General features: G+C 45.5%; 1 protein-coding gene across 1 annotated transcript in view; it reads right to left on the bottom strand.

Moving 5' to 3' along the window:
- Positions 1-19,645, bottom strand: part of SLC25A24 (solute carrier family 25 member 24) — an 85,232-nt gene that overhangs the window by 27,901 nt on the left and 37,686 nt on the right. Inside the window, exon 7 of the mRNA XM_073592987.1 lies at positions 1,514-1,621. Coding sequence (XP_073449088.1) covers positions 1,514-1,621 — 108 coding nt within the window. The remainder of the gene's footprint in view (positions 1-1,513; positions 1,622-19,645) is intronic.

Raw genomic sequence — 19,645 nt, 5'->3', positions numbered from 1 at the left:
TTTTGGGACACCCGTGCGGGCGAGCTCCCGAGTCCTGCATCTACTGACACAGAAAGCAGGACTCGGCCCCGCATCATTGGATTTGATTGACAGCAGCATAAGCCAATGGCTACGCTGCTATAAATCTATCCAATCAGGACCCAAGACACTGGCTGAAGCTGGTGTGCTTGTCCCCGGGGAGAAAAAGACTGGGTTCAGGTAAGTAAAACGGGGGCACTGGGGGGCTGCAGCATGAGAGAAGGTTTTTCCCCTTAATGTATAAAATGCATTAAGGTGAAAAACCACGCTGGTTTACAACCCCTTTAAAGCGGAACTAAACCCTCCTGTCGTTTTCAGCTAAGGAAGCTGCCATCTAGGTCTCTGTTTGATCTTCAAATGCCATGATGCTGCACATGTGATCAGTTAGGACACTAGCCATTTGATGCTTTGACAGTTTGAGAGCAAAACCAATGTGACTGAAATGTGCCGAGAATATGACTTTTTTTTTTTTTTTTTTTTTTAAACTGGTAAATCAATGGGTTTAGTTCCACTTTAAGTCTGTGTTAGGTGCTTCTTCCAAATTCAAAATCTGACAACTGTGCTATCTTGTGCAAATCTGTCAAGAATACTCTTGCTGCTCTACTCTGGTCCACCCATAATGAACACAGCCTCATCTTCTCAAGTGGACTTTTTAGAATAAGATCATGCAAAGCTTTACTCACTACCTTGGGTGTGTGGAGCGGAACTGAACACCAAGAGTAATTTTGGTGGATTTGCACATAAAATAGTACCATTGTCAAAAAGCTGGAAGAAGCACTGCACACAGACACAGGGACTGTATTTGGAATAGATGTTAATATTTTGCAGGCCATAGACGGTGCAAATTTCTTTACAGCAACCATGTGTTGGGTGGGGCTGGGTTAGCTGTCCCTGCTGGGAGAAGACAGTGATTGTTTCTACCGGCTATACCAGTAAATCCGCCAGGATGGCTGCACCCAAGTTGATCGATCAATCAACTTGGTCATGCAGCCTGCCCATACTTAGTTTGAATCCTGTTGAATCGGCCGAGATTCAAACCATCTATGGCCTGCCTAAGTCCACTTATTTTAAACATATACATATTTTTTATTGTTCTTATATAGGTGTATTTGCAAGAATTGCTGGGCGTAGAATAGTTTCACTTTTACTTTTTATTCGTTGTACTATATAGTGCAAGGAGTTGAATAAAAACTGAGCCAAATAAAAAGAGTGCATTTGCTTTTACAAAACACCCTGAAGCACTGGCAAGCTTGTTTAGGGCACTATTTGCAAAAGTAGAACGAAGAAGAATCCATATGCTCCTCCTGCCCCCTAAACATATTGCAAAACCAACTGGTATTTCAACCCAATAACCCAAACACAACCTAGTAACCCCGTATTGAATTATATTGTAACTGCACTGTGTGCCCTCACGTTGTAAAGTGCTGCACAAACTGTAGGCACTATATAAATCCTGTATAATAATCATTTAAATTCATTAGATAGATTCCAGTACCTCCATAGGATAGATCGAAGTCTGTGCTGTTGCTCCAGCCAAAGACCCAGCTATAAATCTCTCTGCCGTACCCAACTTCCCACTTTCAGAGGTAAACAGCTTTTTGTACTGAAAGAAAAATAAAACAAGGCATGTTTTGAGTACATTTTACATGCAAAAAACAATTGTAACCCTACAAAACGATTTATTGTTTTACCCCCTTGATGACCACAAAACACATATATACCGTATCAAGATAGTTGGCTTTATTCCTGGGAGCATATATGTGCTCCTGCGTTTGTGCTGGAAGCATGTTTGGTTTGCATGCTTCCACCACAGACTGAGCTGTTACCGACAACACCAGGTCTCATTCTAATGCCCCGTACACACGATAGGATTTTCCAATGGAAAATGTGTGATAGGACCTTGTTGTCGGAAATTCCGACCGTGTGTAGGCTCCATCATACATTTTCCATAGGATTTTCCGACACACAAAGTTTGAGAGCTTGCTATAAAATTTTCTGACAACAAAATCCGTTGCCGGAAATTCCGATCGTGTGTACACACATCCGACACACAAAGTGCCATGCATGCTCAGAATAAATTAAGAGATGAAAGCTATTGGCTACTGCCCCGTTTATAGTCCCGACGTACGTGTTTTACGTCACCACGCTCAGAACGATCGGATTTTCCGACAACTTTGTGTGACCATGTGTATGCAAGACAAGTTTGAGCCAACATCCGTTGGAAAAAATCCATGGATTTTGTTGTCGGAATGTCCGACCGTGTATACAGGGCATAACAGTTGGGAGCTGGCTCCTGATCATGCGATTAGCCAATTACAGTGATCACTACTGTAAAGACCTGTCCAAAGGTCGGTTTGCCTCTATAAAAAAAGAGAAAAAAAAAAAAAAAAAATTATATATATATATTTATTTTTTTTTCCTCTTCGTTAGAGAAGCCTGGAAAGAAAAAAGAAAAAAGAAAAAAAAAAAAAAAGGGGAAGAAGATGAATACGATTGTAAATAAGGAAAAAAAAATAGACAAGCAACAAAAACATGTCTATACTTACCTACCCGTGCAAAGGAATTGCACAAAGCGGCCCCAAAACAATTTTTCTTGGCTCTCCCACCGACGCTCCTGGCTCCTCCTCTCTGTCCAGTGCCCCCATGGGAAGCACTTGTGCCTTCTCGCACCTGAGCCCGGCTGAGTCCATTGACACCCGCCCCCCAGCTCCCTTGTCACTGACTGAAAGCACTGGGAGCCAATGGCTCCCGATGCCCCAGCAAAGCTAGTGAGACATGGAAGTGAGCGGAGACAAGCGTTGCAGATGTGCACATCGCTGGATCGAATGAGGGCTCAGGAAAGTAAAAAGGTGTGGGTTGAGGGGCCAAATTCGATGCCTAAACATTTTTTTACCTTAATGCAAAGAATGGTAAGCTTAGGCTTTAGAGCCACTTTAATTAGATCAGGGCTTGATCGAATTAACCTGTATTAATCTGTATTAACCTGTCAGTCAAGGTTTTATATTTAGTGTCAGTCTGTTTAGGTAGGGCAAACTAAAAGAAAAAAGTACTGTTTCTTGGCCCTAATACAGGTATAAAGAACAAATAACCCACACATATGTGGTAATGCCACAATTGTCATAAAAATATACAGCGCAAGTTTAAAAATTTTTATTTTTCACTATTTTGGGCCAGTATCAAAAGATCTTATACATTAACCACAAAATGAAAGCCAAATCTGTCCTGAAAAAGGTTTACAGCGCCTTGAAAAAAGTATTCATATCCCTTGAAATTTTCCACATCTATTGAGATTTTATGTGCTAGACCAACACAAAGTGGCACCTAATTGTAAAGTAGAAAGGAAATGATAAATGGTTTTCATTTTGTTTTTTTTATCTGAACTGTGTGGCATGCATCTCTCTTCAGCCCTTCTGAGTCAATACTTTGTAGAACCACCTTTTGCTGCAATTAGAGCTGCAAATCTTTTTGGGGATGTCTCTACCAGTTTTGCACATCTAGAGAGTAACATTTTTGCCCATTCTTCTTTACAAAATAGCTCAAGCTCTGTCAGATTGGATGGAGAGCGTCTGTGAACAGCAATTTTCAAGTCTTGCCACAGATTCTCAATCGGATTAGGTCTGGACTTTGACTGGGCCATTCTAACACGTGAATATGTTTTGATCTAAACCATTCCATTATAGCTCTGTCTGTATGTTTAGGGTCGTTGTCCTGCTGGAAGGTGAACCTTCGCCCCAGTCTCAATTCTTTTGCAGACTCTAACAGGTTTTCGTCTAAGATTGCCCTGTATTTGGCTCCATCCATCTTCCCATCGACTCTGACCAGCTTCCCTGTCCCTGCGGAAGAAAAGCATCCCCATAACATGATGCTGCCCCCACCATGTTACACGGTGGAGATGGTGTGTTCAGGGTGATGTACAGTGTTAGTTTTCTGCCACACGTAGCGTTTTGCTTTTAGGCCAAAAAGTTCAATTTTGGTATCATCTGACCAGAGCACCTTCTTTCACATGTTTGCTGTGTCCCCCACATGGCTTCTTGCACACTGCAAATGGGACTTCTTATGGCTTTCTTTCAACAATAACTTATTTCTTGCCACTCTTCTATTAAAGGCCAGATTTGTGGAGAGCACAACTAATAGTTGTCCTGTGGACAGATTCTTCCACCTGATCTGTGGATCTCTGCAGCTCCTCCAGAGATACCATGGGCCTCTTGGTTGCTTCTCCGACTAATGCTCTCCTTGCCCGATCTGTCAGTTTAGGTGGGCGGCCATGTCTTGGTAGTTTTGCAGTCGTACCATACCATTTTCGGATGATGGATTGAACAGTGCTCCATGAGATGTTTAAAGCTTGGGATATATTTTTTTAATAACCTTACCCTGCTTCAAACTTCACAACTTTATCCCTGACCTGTCTGGTGTGTTCCTTGGCCTTCATGATGCTGTTTGTTCACTAAGGTTCTCTAACAAACCTCTGAGGGCTTCACAGAACAGCTGTAGTTATACGGAGATTAAATTACATATAGGTAGACTCTATTTAATAATTAGGTGACTTCTGAAGGCAATTTGTTCACTAGATTTTAGCTAGGGGTATCAGAGTAAAGGGGACTGAATACAAATGCACGCCACACATTTCAGATATTTGTAAAAAAATAAAATAAATAAATAATTGAAAACCATTTATCATTTTCTTTTAACTTCACAACTATGTGCTACTTTGTTTTCGTCTAGCACATAAAATCCCAGTTTTTGGTTGCAACATGACAAAATGTGGAAAATTTGAAGGGGTATGAATACTTTTTTATGGCACTGTAATCCACCTGGATACACTAAGTAGTTGCGAGGATATGTACAGTTGTACTAACACAAAGTTGTAACATTGGGTTTTGGGTCGTAAAGGTTTGTTTTGAACTTGGTCATAAAAGATGTTAATCTATGGTAAGCAGTATTTTAATAAATGCTAATTCAATTAGCTCTTGGTGAGAGTTGCTATAAAAATAATGGCATTAGGTTATTCTGAACTAGTTACAAAGTAACAAGAGCAACACTGACACCTTCAGGAGGAAAACTGTATTGAACATTCAAGAGGCATTGCAATATGCTTTTTAATGTCCAGGCATTACCACGGTATTGGATTTCAGGCGATAGCCTTTATTGGCTAAATTAAAGTTAATAGCCCTCAAATCATCTATAGTAGTCTCACCGGCATCTTCTCCTGTGACGGTCTTCATCCATCTTCTGCCGATGGAGCAGGATGACATTACTCCTGCACATGCAAAGGAGGTCATCATTCCAGCACACGGGGACTGTGCCAATGCTGTAAGCCAATCTGTGCATACACAGCTCAGTTTACTACGTCGGAAAAAAAAGCAAGCTGGCAGGTAGGTGCGTTTTAATAAAAAACCTGCCTGCTTGTTACAGCAGAACTTTAGTTCTGGTTTAAGCTGTTAAAACATGCAAGCTTTTGGGACTGGTTCACAAGTTCTACTTCACGCATTACCCAAAATGCTAAAATTCTTGTCACTTCCTGTGACCTGAACTAGAAAACACAAAACAATGTATTCTTCCTTCTGTACACTACCAATTCCCCCAAGTAAATGAGAGGGAGGCATGTTTGTAGTCCAGCCTCAGTCAGGGGCGGATCCAGGGGGGGGGCAACGGGGCAATTGCCCCCTCCGAGAAATGCAGGTGACTGAGAGCAGGGTGTGTGAGAGAGCCGCCGGGCGGCTCCGTGACTGAGAGAGCTGCCGGGCGGCTCGGTGACTGAGGGAGCCGCTGGGCGGCTCGGTGACTGAGAGAGCCGCTGGGCGGCTCGGTGACTAAGAGAGCCGCTGGGCGGCTCGGTGACTGAAGGAGCCGCTGGGCGGCTCCGTGACTAAGAGAGCCGCTGGGCGGCTCCGTGACTAAGAGAGCCGCTGGGCGGCTCGGTGACTGAAGGAGCCGCTGGGCGGCTCGGTGACTGAAGGAGCCGCTGGGCGGCTCGGTGACTGAAGGAGCCGCTGGGCGGCTCGGTGAATGAGGGAGTAAGTGAGGGAGCCGCCGGGCAGCTCCATAGGCGAGGGAGAGCCGCCGCTCAATGTGTTTGTGGGCGGGCTGCTGCCTGCTGACCAATCAGGGAGCCGGTGGGTGGGGGAGCAGAGAGATGACATCATCTCTCGGCGCCCACCCTGCATCCCTGCAGTTCAACTCCCCCCCCTCCATGCAGGCAGCTGCGGCAGCAGAGAGATTACATCATCTCTCTGCTGCCTGTCTCTGGGACACAAGAGACCACCTTAGCAGGTGGCAAGTGACAGGCGACGTGGCAAGTGACAATCCGCAACATGTGGCAGGCTACGTGGCAAGTGACATGGCAAGTGACAATCCGCAACGTGGCAAGTGAAAATCTGCATCTGGTGACAGGCGACGTAGCAAGTGACAATCCGCAACGTGGCAGGCGACGTGGCAAGTGACAATCTGCATCTGGTGACAGGCGACGTGGCAAGTGACAATCCGCAACGTGGCAGGCGACGTGGCAAGTGACAATCTGCATCTGGTGACAGGCGACGTGGCAAGTGACAATCCACAACGTGGCAGGCGACGTGGCAAGTGACAATCCGCACAGTGGCAGGCGACGTGGCAAGTGACATGGCAAATGACAATCTGCAACGTGGCAGGCGACGTGGCAAGTGACAATCTGCATCTAGTGACAGGTGACGTGGCAAGTGACACACTCGGGGCTCCCACTGATTCTGCATTATGGTGAGTTAAACTATTTAATTTTTTATAACAATGTAATTATGGTAATAATGCGCTTCAATCATCCTGACACCATAACAACCATGGTGCCGTGATGATTGAAGCGCCAACACCAGCCATTTCCCCGATAAATGTACCCCAAAAAAATATATTTTCTGGCAGTGCCCCTCCCGAGACTAGACTCTGGATCCGCCCCTGGCCTCAGTGGCACCCATGGCTATGTCCATAGATACACTGGAAGAGCAGTAAGCGTAGCCACTCTAGGACAGGAAAACAGAATTTTTATAACAGCTTACCTGTGAAATCCTTTTCTTGGAGTACATCATGGGACACAGAGCCTTAAGTAATTACTTAATGGGTTATAGGCCACCTTCAGGTGTTGACACTGGTTATACCCAATCAAGGAAGATCACTCCCTATATAACCCCTCCTCCTTCCAGGAGCACATCAGTTTTTGTAGCAAAGCAATATGCTTAATCCCAAAAGAGGGGTGGGACCCCTGTGTCCCATGATGTACTCCAAGAAAACGATTTTACAGGTAAGCTGTAATAAAAATCTTATTTTCTTTATCGTACATCATGGGACACAGAGCCTTAAGTAATTACTTAATGGGATGTCCCATAGCAATGCTACTTGAGGGGAGGGAGAGACAACCCGCAGGGTACCCACAGACTAGAGGATTTATATTGCTGCCCGCAGCACACTTCACCCGAAGGCAATATCCTCATACCTCCTTACATCCACCTGTTAAATTTTTTTAATGTATGCACTAAAGACCAAGTTATGGCCTTACAGATCTGAGCCATGGAGGTCTGATGACGCACTGCCCAAGAAGCACTAACTGCCCTGGTAGAGTGCGCCTTAACTTGAAAAGGGGGAATCTTACCCCTTAAATCATAAGTTTTCAATTATCACTTGCCGAATCCACTTAGCGACAGTGGATTTCGATGCTGCCTGTCCTTTCTTAGGACCCTCTGGCAGAATAAATAAGACAGCAGTCTTACGAATCTGAGCAGTTGCCTTAAAATAGATTTTCACTGCTCTCACCTCATTAAGACAATGTAGTGACTTTTCTTCCCTGGAACATGGTTTTGGAAAAAACGATGGCAGGACAATATCTTGGTTCAGGTAAAAACCTGAAAGCACTTTTTATTAAAAATAGTCTGGACGAGGGCGTAACACCACTCTGTCTTCATGACAAATCAAATATGGCTCTTTACAAGAAAGAGCAGCCAATTCTGAAACCCTCCTTACTGATGATATAGCAATCAAAAATACCCAGGAAACATAAGCCCTCCAGACTCTTTAACCCCTTCCCGCCGACCGTACGCAGATATGCGTACTCGGCTTCCCGGGGTTATACCGGGATGATGCCCGCAGCTGCAGGCATCATCCCGGTACCGTTGTTTACAGCGGGCGATTGGCTACCCGTGTATAACAACCGATGCGGCTAAAAGCCGCTCGGCTGTTATACCGGAGGAGCGGGAGGGGACATCCCCCCCCCTCCCGCCGCCTCCCGCTGCTGTTACCGGGCCTCCCGTGTGATCGGGAGGCCCGGTGTCCGTTCGGCTGCCTTCGGCGGCTGGGGGCGGACTGGAACGAAGCTGCGAGCGGCTTCATTCCAGCCTTCTTGTTGTAAACGCGGAAGCGACGTCATGACGTAACTTCCCGTTTACTCGGCTGCCAATGGCGCCGAATTTAAAAAAGTACACAGTATTCAGAATCGCCATTTTCGGCGATCTGAATACTTTGAAGTGTAAAGGAGGGATGGGGGGTCTTTTAGACCCCCCATCCCTCCATAAAGAGTACCTGTCACCACATATTACTATCACAAGGGATGTTTACATTGCTTGTGACAGCAAGTAAAAAAAAAAAAAAAAAATTTTAAACACAATTTATAAAGTACAAAAATAAATAAAATAAATTAAAAAAAAAAAAAAAAAAAAAATTTTTAAAGTGCCCCTGTCCCCGCGAGCTCGCGCAGTGAAGAAAACGCATACGGAAGTCGCGCCCGCATATGTAAACGATGTTCAAACCACACATGTGAGGTATCGCCGCGATCGTCAGAGCGAGAGCAATAATTCTAGCCCTAGACCTCCTCTGTAGCTCCAACCTGGTAACCGTAAAAATTTTTTAAAACGTCGCCTATGGAAATTCAAAGGTACCGTAGTTCGTCGCCATTCCACGAGTGCGTGCAATTATAAAGGGTGACATGTTTGGTATCTATTTACTCGGCGTAACATCATCTTTCACATTATACAAAAAAATTGGGGTAACTTTACTGTTTGGATTTTTTAAAATTCATGAAAGTGTCACTTTTCCAAAAATTCGCGTTTAAAACACCGCTGCACAAATACCGTGTGATAAAAAATATTGCAACAATCGCCATTTTATTCTCTAGATTCTCTGCTAAAAAAATATATATAATGTTTGGGGGTTCTAAGTAATTTTCTAGCAAAAAATACGGATTTTAACTTGTAAACACCAAATTTCAAAAATAGGCTTAGTCATGAAAGGGATAATTCTGGAAGCTGGCTTCCTTGCACTAATCAGGGTAGAGATAACTGACCGGGAAAGCCCACGTTTCTTCAGAATGTGGGTTTCAATAGCCAAGCCATTAAATTTAGAGACCATAAGGAAGGATGGAATATCGGTCCCTCTGAGAGCAGATCTGGCCATAGTGGGAGGGACCATGGGCCCTCCACTGCCATCTTTACGATTTCTGCATACCTTGACCTTCTGGGCCATGCTGGTGCCACCAGAATTACCGGCTTTCTTTCCAGCTTGACCCTGCAAAGAAGACGAGGCAGCAACTGAATAGGGGGGAATGTATAGATCAGTGGGAACTGATCCCATGGGGTCACCAACACATCCGTTCCGCATGCGAGTGGATCCCTTGTTCTGGCCACAAAGTTGACTAACTTCTTGTTGAACCTGGACGCTAGGAGATCTACGTCCAGAGCCCCCTCATCTTTGGCAAAGCCCGAAATATGTTGGTGTGAAGAGACCATTCCCCTGGGAATAACTGCTGGTGAATCAAGTAGTCCGCCTGCCAATTCTCAACTCCCGGAATAAAGACTGCTGATAGGCACGGAACATTCCTTTCTGCCCAAGAAACAATATGGTTCACCTCTCTCTGTGCTGAGAGACTTTTGGTGCCCTCTTGGTGATTGATATAGGCCCGAGCTGTGTCTTTGTCGGATTGAATCCTGAAAGGACAATCCCGTAACCTGAAAGACCAGGCCTTTAGAGACAGACGCACTGCCCAAATCTCTAGGATATTGATGGGCAAGGTTCTTTTGGTTCTTGACCACTGTCCCTGGACAGTTGTATTTTCTAGAACTGCTCCCCAGCCTGAAAGGCTGGCATTCATCGTTACCACTTTCCAGATGACTGGTCTGAAGGATTTTCCTTTCAGCTGATTCTGGGTTAGTAACCGTCAAGTGAGGCTTTGGGACACTCTTGGGGACAGCTGCATTGCAAGTCTAAAGCTTCAATTGTTTTGTTCCAAGCAGACAGGATACTGTTTTGCAACAGTCTTAAATAAAACTGGGCATAGGGAACTGCTTTGAATGAAGCCACCATGGTTCTTAGCAATCTCATGCAAAGGCGAATGGAGAGATTGCAAGTACGCCACCCAAGTACGCCAGCCTTTTTAACGGTATTAAGGAAGATTTCTCTAGGTTGAGAATCCAACCCAACTCTTCAGATAGTTGGTTGGAGTGCGTACGCTTTGCTCCAAAATGAGCCAAGACTGATCTATTAGTAATAGATCATCTAGGTACGCTACGACTGTTGTGCCCTTAACCTGGCTAGAGGTGGGGCCAGCACTTTTGTGAATACCCGGGGTGCTGTGGCTAGCCCGAAGGGCAGGGCTACAAACTGAAAATGCTGCTGTTCTAATTAGAACCGCAGAAACTCTTGGTGAGCGGGAATATATAGGGACATGCAGATATGCATCCCCGATATCAATTTATGCCAGAAGTTCTCCTCCTAAAAGGATAGAAACTACTGACCTGATCGTCTCCATGCGAAAGGAGCAGATCTTCAGGAACTGATTTAGATCTTTTAGATCTAGAATGGGTTTCATCTCCATTTGGTTTTGGTACCATAAAAAAGTTTGAATAAAACCCCAAACCTTGGGGGCGTGGCCTGACGCAGCATGGAGTAGGACGTGCATACCCTGAGCTCCGTCCATTACTCCTGCTGACATTAATCCTGCACTCTTAATACTTCACCATGCGCTGGGTTGATTCTTCTGGGACTTCTACTATACCCTGTACTGACCATCAGAGTGACTGGATCAGCGGCGGCCCGAATGGAGTGGCGATCCTCCACACGGCGGCCGGATTCAGGCAAGTCCGCGGCTTCGGCCTACTCCCGGAGGTCCGCGGCCATCTTGGTCCTCCTGTACACCCGATCTATATCAGGGTAGTTACACCCTGCTGCTGCCTGGCTTTTCTTGGGAAACCTTCTTGGGAACCTGGAACACATCCCTCCCCACCCATACAGCCTCCCTTGACACCCAGTACCCCAGACGGAGCGGCGGCCGCATTTAGGCAAGCCCGTGGCTTCAGCCTACATGCAGAGGTCTGCGGCCATCTTTATACACCCATACACCCGGCCTGTGCTACATCTCCACCCTGCTGCCCTTTTTGATTTACTTTGGAAATTCCTTTTGGGGATCTTTCACACTCCCCACCACACCTTCACACTACTAGCACCCCAAGCGGAGCAGCAGTCTGTCATGCACTTGCCGCATCTGGGAAGATTTTTCCCCATCTTGGTGGTTCTGAGGCCATAGCCAGCACTGTCTCCCTTCCCGCAGGCTACTAACTTTACCAACCCAAGATTGGGGACTCACTGGGTGACACCCCAGACCCTCACAGCATGTCACCAACCAAATCACAGAAGGCAGCGGGGGCAAAACTCGAGCAGTACCGCCGACAAGACAAGGAGGACATTGAGGAAGATGGAGCCTCTGAGAAAGCAGGGGGGGAGAACGAACGGCGAGTGATACTGACAGACTACTTGAACCAATCACTTTCTGCAGAACTTCCCTCACAGCACAAATTGAGGAGGTCAAGATGGATATTTCCCTTATTCAGCAGGACTTTCAAAAGCTCAGGGAAGGAAGGAAGCTGAGACCAGGCTGAGCACGGTGGAGGATGCCATTCCACCCTTACAAACATCCTCAGACCGCATGCAACAACAAATACACCAACTCCTCACCAAACAAGATGATATGGAGAATAGGCTGAGAAGATGTAATTTACGCCTGATAGGCCTTCCAGAGGGGACTGAAGGCAAGGACACTACCATGTTCTTGGAACAACTCCTAATCAACGCCTATGGGAGAGAAGCCTTTTCCCCTATGTTTTGCGGTGGAGCGGGCACATCGCATGCCAGCCAGACCCCCCCCCCCCCCCCTCGCACAGTCATAGCTAAACTCCTCAACTACAAAGATCGAGATACAGCCCTGAGGATGGTGAGGGAGAAAGGCAACATCCCAGTAGGGAATGTTAAAGTAGCTATTTTCCCAGATTTTTCAGCTAAGGTACAACGCCGTCGCCAGAGCTTTGCAGAGGCCAAGCGCAGACTGAGGAACTTACATTACAAATATTCCATGCTCTTTTCTGCCGTCTCAGAATAGAACATGACGGTCGTGCAGTCTTCTTTGAGGATCCTGAAGAAGTGATTTCCTGGTTGGAACGTTGTGCAATCCCTGAAAGAGCTGATTGATCAAGTCCCAGATATATGAAGGTCTAACTGTTATGCCCAAACTCATGTACAGCGCAATTTTTCTTCAGAGTCGCATGGGTGCATTGTCTCTTGCAGTTGCATGGAACCTTGTTTGACACCACCCATTTCTTGATGTGAACCGTTTCTTACCACACACAAAAACTGTTTGCATGCGACATGGAACTGTTTATGAACCAGCGCGAGTACAAAGTACAAATCCTGGACATTTACGGTATAAGAGTCCACTTACTCTCCGGGGCTCCGGAGGGGCAGAAGTCCTACCAGCCACATGCATCGTGCAGCAAGACTTTACCCCACACGCCACTGGGAAGCAGTACCATGATTACTGGAGTCTTTTCTGGAACAAGTTAGATGCATTCAACAGGAAACAAGGGGATCGGAAAACCATGCCATACCTCGTACAACTGGTATGGATGATATCCCTTGTTCTACTCAGACCCCAGGGACTTAGCCAGATGTTCTGCATTTTCCACATAACCTGGAAGATGGAATGTTTCCCAGTTGGACACAAGTTAAGGGAATATGCCCGCACCAGTTTGGGACAGTGCAGGGCAGGGAGGGGGGGTGGGAGTTCATTTGTTTATAGTTTTGTTAAACTTGATTGTGCAGGTTTTATACATGGCATCTCTAAAATTTCTTACGTGGAATGTGAGGGGCATGCGCAAGAAATTTAAGCATGCAGCAGTCTTCACATTCCTCAAGAAACAGCATGCTGATGTAATAGCCTTGGTGGAGACGCATGTTGAGGGGAGCATCCAGATGGCACTTCGCCGGCCATGGGTTGGGTGGGCGTATCATTCTACCCACACATCCCATTCCAGGGGAGTCTCAGTCTTGATAGCTAAATCGGTACACTTTGAGTTATGTGAACTGTCCACTGACCCACAGGGACGATACGTATTTATCCTAGCTAAATTATATGGAGAACCCCTACTCATACTGGCCTTTTATGTACCACCCCCATTTAACATCACCATAATTAAAGAGGGACTATAATTCATGGCCCGCCACTCTGCTATATCTGCATTTTGGCTAGGCGACTTTAATACCACACTAATTTCGATTTTGGACAGGCTACAACTTACTCCACCTACCCTAAATACTCCCAATGAAACTAGGTTCTCTAAGTTCATTTCCACCTTCCATTTAACAGATACATGGCGCCACAGGTTCCCACAGGCTAAATCGTACTCGTGCTTCTCATCTTCTCATAACTCCATGTCCCGCATAGACTTCATACTCATTTCCCACAGATTGACACCAAGACTAACAGAGGCTGCATTCTCCCCCAGAATACTCTCGGATCACAGTCCTTACTGGATTACATTAAGCATCCCTATGGCAAAACCACCACGGTCCTGGCGTTTGAACCCATTTTGGCTCTCTCTCCTACCTGAGGATGATGAGCTCACAGATAAGTGGAGACTGTACTTTGTGGAGAATGACAAGTCAGCATCACCCTCCGCAGTATGGGACTCCTTTAAGTTATTCGCCCGATCCACGTTAATTATTGCTATCAATAAAATCAAGACAAATTCCTCCAGTGCCCTCGGTAAGGCGCTGGAGCACCTGTCCTCTGCTGAAAGACTTTGTCACCACCCCGACCCCCGCGAATGCGAACCTGCTTAAACTACAAACTAGAGTAGTTACCTAGCTACAATATCAGAAAGCAAGAAAAAAACTTTTTTTTCTCCAAACAAAAAATGAATATGGGGAAAAAGCAGGCAAGTTATTGGCATACTTGGTGCACAGTGAAGATAGGCCCCCCGGTGGTTATCACACTACATGGCCCTGGAGGACAACAAAAAAAAAGACCCACCCAGGGTAACTTCTATGTTCAGAGATTTCTTTGCTGACTTGTACAAAAGGACAGCTCCCACTGAGACACAATCAATGTCCCTCTTTCTTGAGAAGGTGATTTTCCCACAGCTGACAAAAGAACAGATAGACCTACTAGAGGCACCCCTCACCACAGACGAAATTAGAATTGCTATTGCCAGTTTTGCCAGGTCTAAATCCCCAGGATCAGACGGACTCCCAATTGAGTTTAATTCCCAATTCAGTGAAATACTAACCCCTAAACTGCAAGCTTTATACAATCATCTCTTTGAGACTGGGACTTTACCCCCATCCATGACAGAGGCAACAATAGTCCTCATCCCCAAACCAGGAAAGGACCCGGGATACCCAGAATCCTATCGCCCAATAACCCTTCTACAGGTGGACATCAAAATATTGGCCAAAGTACTATCCATTAGGCTTAATCAGGTCATCTTATCACTAATACATACAGACCAGGCAGGTTTCATGCCTGGTCGCAACACCTCGTTTAATCTCTGGAAATTATATATGAATATACAGGCTACACATGAGGAGGTTGGATCACGAGTTGTGGTGACTTTGGACACAGCAAAAGCATTCGACTCGGTGGAGTGAAGGTATCTCTGGAGACGCTTGGAGGGCTATGGCTTCTGTTTGAAATGTATTAAGTGGATTCAATTGCTATACCAGGCACCCAGGGCCAGGGTGGTGGCTAATGGGTGGTCGTTTCGGATTTTTGACCTCAGTAGAGGCACGAGGCAGGGCTGCCCCTTATCCCCACTATTGTATGCCCTTGCGGCAGAACCCCTTGCGATATTCATCCGAGCGAACCCGGAGATTAAAGGACTGGGCTCTTTAATTGAAAAAAATCAATATGTATGCAGACGACACGCTGCTATAATTAGCGGATTCGGGCCCATCTTTATGTACCGCACTCCACACGATCGAACAATTCAGAATATTTTCAGGACTGAAAATCAATTGGGATAAGTCCCAAATTCTACAAATTGATAGCTTCCCATCCCCAGAATCCCAAGCCAGACTACCGCTTCAGAGAGTTGATGTCATTAAATATTTAGGGATCCATATATCCAGATCCCCTGCAGATTATGTATCCCTCAATATAGACCCTCTCCTTTCCATGGTTAAAAATAAAGTACGGGTTTGGTCCAGACTCCCACTTGGGACCTGGGGTCGTATAAATTTAATTAAAATGATCTTACTCCCTAAAATACTGTATGTTCTCTGGCATACTCCAGTTTACTTACCGCTGAAGCATTTCAAATCTTTAGAGTCCCTTCTCAAGCCATTTGTGTGGGGTACCAACAGACACAAACTGGCATGGCAAACTCTCAAGAAGCCGACTGACCTCGGTGGCACAGCTCTTCCTGACTTTAACCTATACTACATTGCATCACAACTGTCACAGCTCTTCCACTTAGATAAAACGGACAGCAAGAGATTTCTTACGCTCCTATGTCCAAGATGGGCACAACACACCAAGGACTCGATATATGCAATAGCATCGGGCTTGGGGGGGATGGAACTAGGGGAAAATAGACATACCATGCTATATCACTAGAGGAAAATATGGGACTTAGCCGCCCCCAAACTTGAAATCCCACAATTCAATGGTTACACGCCGGTATGGCACAACAAGAATCTTCCTGAATTCAACAAAATTCATGACACAAATTTATGGTCCATGCAGGGAATATTTTATCTGCATCACTTACTAAAAGACGGGCATCTTAAAACGTTTGATTCACTTAAAGAAGAATTTACAATTCAGAATTAAGCGTTCTTTAGATTTCTACAAATCCGTCATGCGGCACAATCGCAATTTCCTGATTCCCTCCCAAAACCTACACCTAATGTCCTTATGGCAGTAATTAAGAGCACGGACCCCCATAAACTGATTTCAGCTTTCTATAGCATGCTCTCAACCCCCGTCTCTACTAGAATAGCATATGATCTCAAACCAAGATGGGAAAGAGAAGTGGGACCAATGGAGGATGAGGAGTGGGAGGAGGCGCTGGAGTCTTGTAAGGCTGTGTCCCCCAAATTATCAGATCGTCTGTCACAGCTTTACATTCTTCATAGGGCATACCTCACACCCCTTAGAGTGGCAAGATACAAACGCACACAATCTACCACATGCCTGATGTGTGGTACAGGCACTTTTTTCCACTTGATTTGGACATGTCCTAAGATTCAAGGTTTGTGGGAACAAATTGTGACATTTCTACACGATACAATGGGCTCACCCCTAGCTCTAGACCCAAAACAATGCCTCCTGGGTATAATTCCAGATACAATTGACAAATATACAAAAACATTTCTCCATGAGACACTCTTTGCAGCAAGAAAGATCATAGCTAAAAAATAGATGAGACAAACGCCTCCCAAAATAGTGGAATGGAAGGTGGAGGTGGAGGTCTTATACGGCATTTCTTGCCGTATAAGAAATGCATATATATTAATAGAGGTTGCCCTGCCAAGTACAACAAGATATGGGATCGTTGGCTCCAAGAGTCTGATACCTGTGTATAATGAAACCAAATTAATATGGAATGACTACCTGGGTGCGCGCCTCGATGTGTAGTTTCTATGTGTTAAATGTATACATATAGAATATTCTCACATGACAAGAACAATGTATCAATTATCATATGTACAGACTGTATATTAATCAATGTACGAGTTACCAAGTTTATATGTTAAAGCAAACATAACATGTATGCACCAGTTGATTAATAAAACCTTTGTTTAATGGAAAAAAAAAAAAACCCAAACCTTGTTCTTTTGTGGGGTCCTGTATGATCACCCCTTGAGATATTAATCGGTCTAGTGCCTGAAACAGATTGTCTTTTCTCTGGATCTTTGGGAACGCTTGACCTCAGGAAGCGAGATGGCGCAAAGTCCCGAAATTCCAGCTTGTACCCCAGCGTTACCATGGAGATGACCCATCTGTTTTCAGACTTCTGAAAACTGCAGAAGTCTTCCCCCCACCTTGGTGAGGGGGGTTGCCTCTTCATGATGAGGATTCTGTCTTGCAAGTTTCCGACCCCAGGACTTCTTTTGAGCCTGGGTTTGACTCTAAGATTTTCCTCTAGAGTCTGACGGCGGAGGCCATCGCCCCTGCCTAGAGGCGGAAACCCCTGGTGTAAGGGAAAGAGCCCGTTTAAATGAAGGGCGTTTATACTCTGACTGGCAAAAGAGTACTTTTCCCACTAGAAATTGCTTGGATATATTTGTCCAAGTCTTCTCCAAATAGTCTCTCCCCATGAAAAGGGTGCCCAGTTAGGAGGTCTTTACATGATGCTGCAGTTGAAAAAAAAAAAATTTCTAACCACAGGATTCTACGCATATGCACAAGCAGAAGCGCAAGGCGGGATGCCTGGTGAATAGAATCTTTAATAGCATCTATGGCAAAGCATAATGCTTTTGGTAGTTCAGCCAAATCCTGAGCTTGTTGTGCAGGAAGCTCTCTAAGGGCCTGTTTAAATTGGTCCTTTAGGGACTGACAGACGCTTATTGCAGCGACTGCAGACTGAGTAATGGCACCTGCCATGGAAAAAGTAGATTTTAACAGGGACTCCAACTCTTTATCTGTTGGATCCTTAAGCATCTGTGCATTGTCTACTCGACACACAAAGTTTGAGAGCTTGCTATAAAATTTTCCGACAACAAAATCCGTTGTCAGAAATTCCGATCGTGTGTACACAAATCCGACGCACAAAGTGCCACGCATGCTCAGAATAAATTAAGAGACGAAAGCTATTGGCTACTGCCCCGTTTATAGTCCCGACGTACATGTTTTACGTCACCGCGTTTAGAACGATCAGATTTTCCGGCAACTTTGTGTGACCGTGTGTATGCAAGACAAGTTTGAGCCACCATCCATCGGAAAAAATCCATGGATTTTGTTGTCGGAATGTCCGATCAATGTCCGACCGTGTGTACAGGGCATTAGGAGGGAGAAAATGCTTATCCAGGTCCCATTCAGCAAAAATAAGCTGTTCTAGTAATGCATGTGCAGGAAACGCATGCAAAGGTTGAGAGGGTTTTAAGGGACCCAAGGAAGAAACCGAACTTTAAGGAGACTCCGTTAGGGGTAGCATGAAAGTAGAACGAACCATCTCCGTAAGAGATTATATCAGCAATTTCTCAGATTGAGAGGCTGAAAAAAGGCTCATCTACCGTTGTTTCCTCGGCAGAGGAATCATCATCGGTTTGTTTTTCTCCCGATCGACTGAGGGTAACACCTCATCCCGTGCCCACTGTTTCCCTTGCAAAGGTTCTGAAGTGGGGGAGGGGGATCTAGCACGCTTCCTATCCATTGTAATGGAGGATGCGATTAAAGCCACTAATCTTCCTTCCAGGCCCTGCAGGGTAGAGGAAAGGACATCTTCAGTCAAGTATACAGGGGCTGAGATGTAAGAAGCAGTTGTACCATCAATTTGTTCCAATGGCTCACCCTGGCTTGCCATAACTGGTAATTCATGTGAGGATGACAGCATGGAAAGGAGACTCAGGATCCTAGCGCCTGGGGGTGAAACCTTTAGTTTTTTTGGTTTTTGGGGTGTCTTTTTGGTAGGCATAGTCCTAAGTACGAAAACAGAGGCATTTTACAAATTGCACTTAATCGCTGAAAATAGTCATGACATTTAAAGCTGCTATAAAATTCAGCCTAGTGCTGGAAAAAAAGGTGTTGTTCCTGCATCAGGAATGCCAGTTTGCAACTGTCACATGTCCCACAGCTCTTGTGTCCTTGTGTTGCAGGCTGCTTGTTTTCTCCTCGTCAGCCGAGGAGAGACTGTCACAGCTGTGTTGTGTTTGTTTTTAGCCTACCATGTGTCCTCGTGGACGTTCACGGCATCACGCTTAGGCTTTGCCCCTCCTGAGCAAAAATTCTGCCCCTTTTTACAATTAAAATGTTCCCGCGCCTGTGCGTAGCGTTTTCGGGCCCACCGACCCAACACGAGGGGGGGGGGGGGGGTTGAGAAGGCACAAACAGTGAAATCAGCCACAGTAAAACAATTAGCAGTATTAGCGGGACCTCCGCATCCCCGCCTGCGGTGGGGGTAATTTAAGGGGGGTACAGCGTTGCTGTCCCCCTAACCCTCTGGTCCCATCAGGGGGAGAAAGAAAACATTTTTGCAGATTTCTTTTACCTTGAAAATATCCACCTCCACACGCTGCTGCAACCAGACACAGACACAGAGCTTTACAGTGAAGACAACAGAGTAAGGTATGTGCATAGACTCCCCCTAGTGGAGAATTAAGGCATGACATTTTTTCCCTAATGGAAGAA

Source organism: Aquarana catesbeiana, linkage group LG07 (genome assembly GCF_042186555.1).
Source record: "Aquarana catesbeiana isolate 2022-GZ linkage group LG07, ASM4218655v1, whole genome shotgun sequence".
In the NCBI taxonomy this organism is placed as follows: Eukaryota; Metazoa; Chordata; class Amphibia; order Anura; family Ranidae; genus Aquarana; species Aquarana catesbeiana.
Note: the sequence above shows the minus strand (reverse complement) of the source record. Positions and strands in the feature narration are given on the sequence as shown.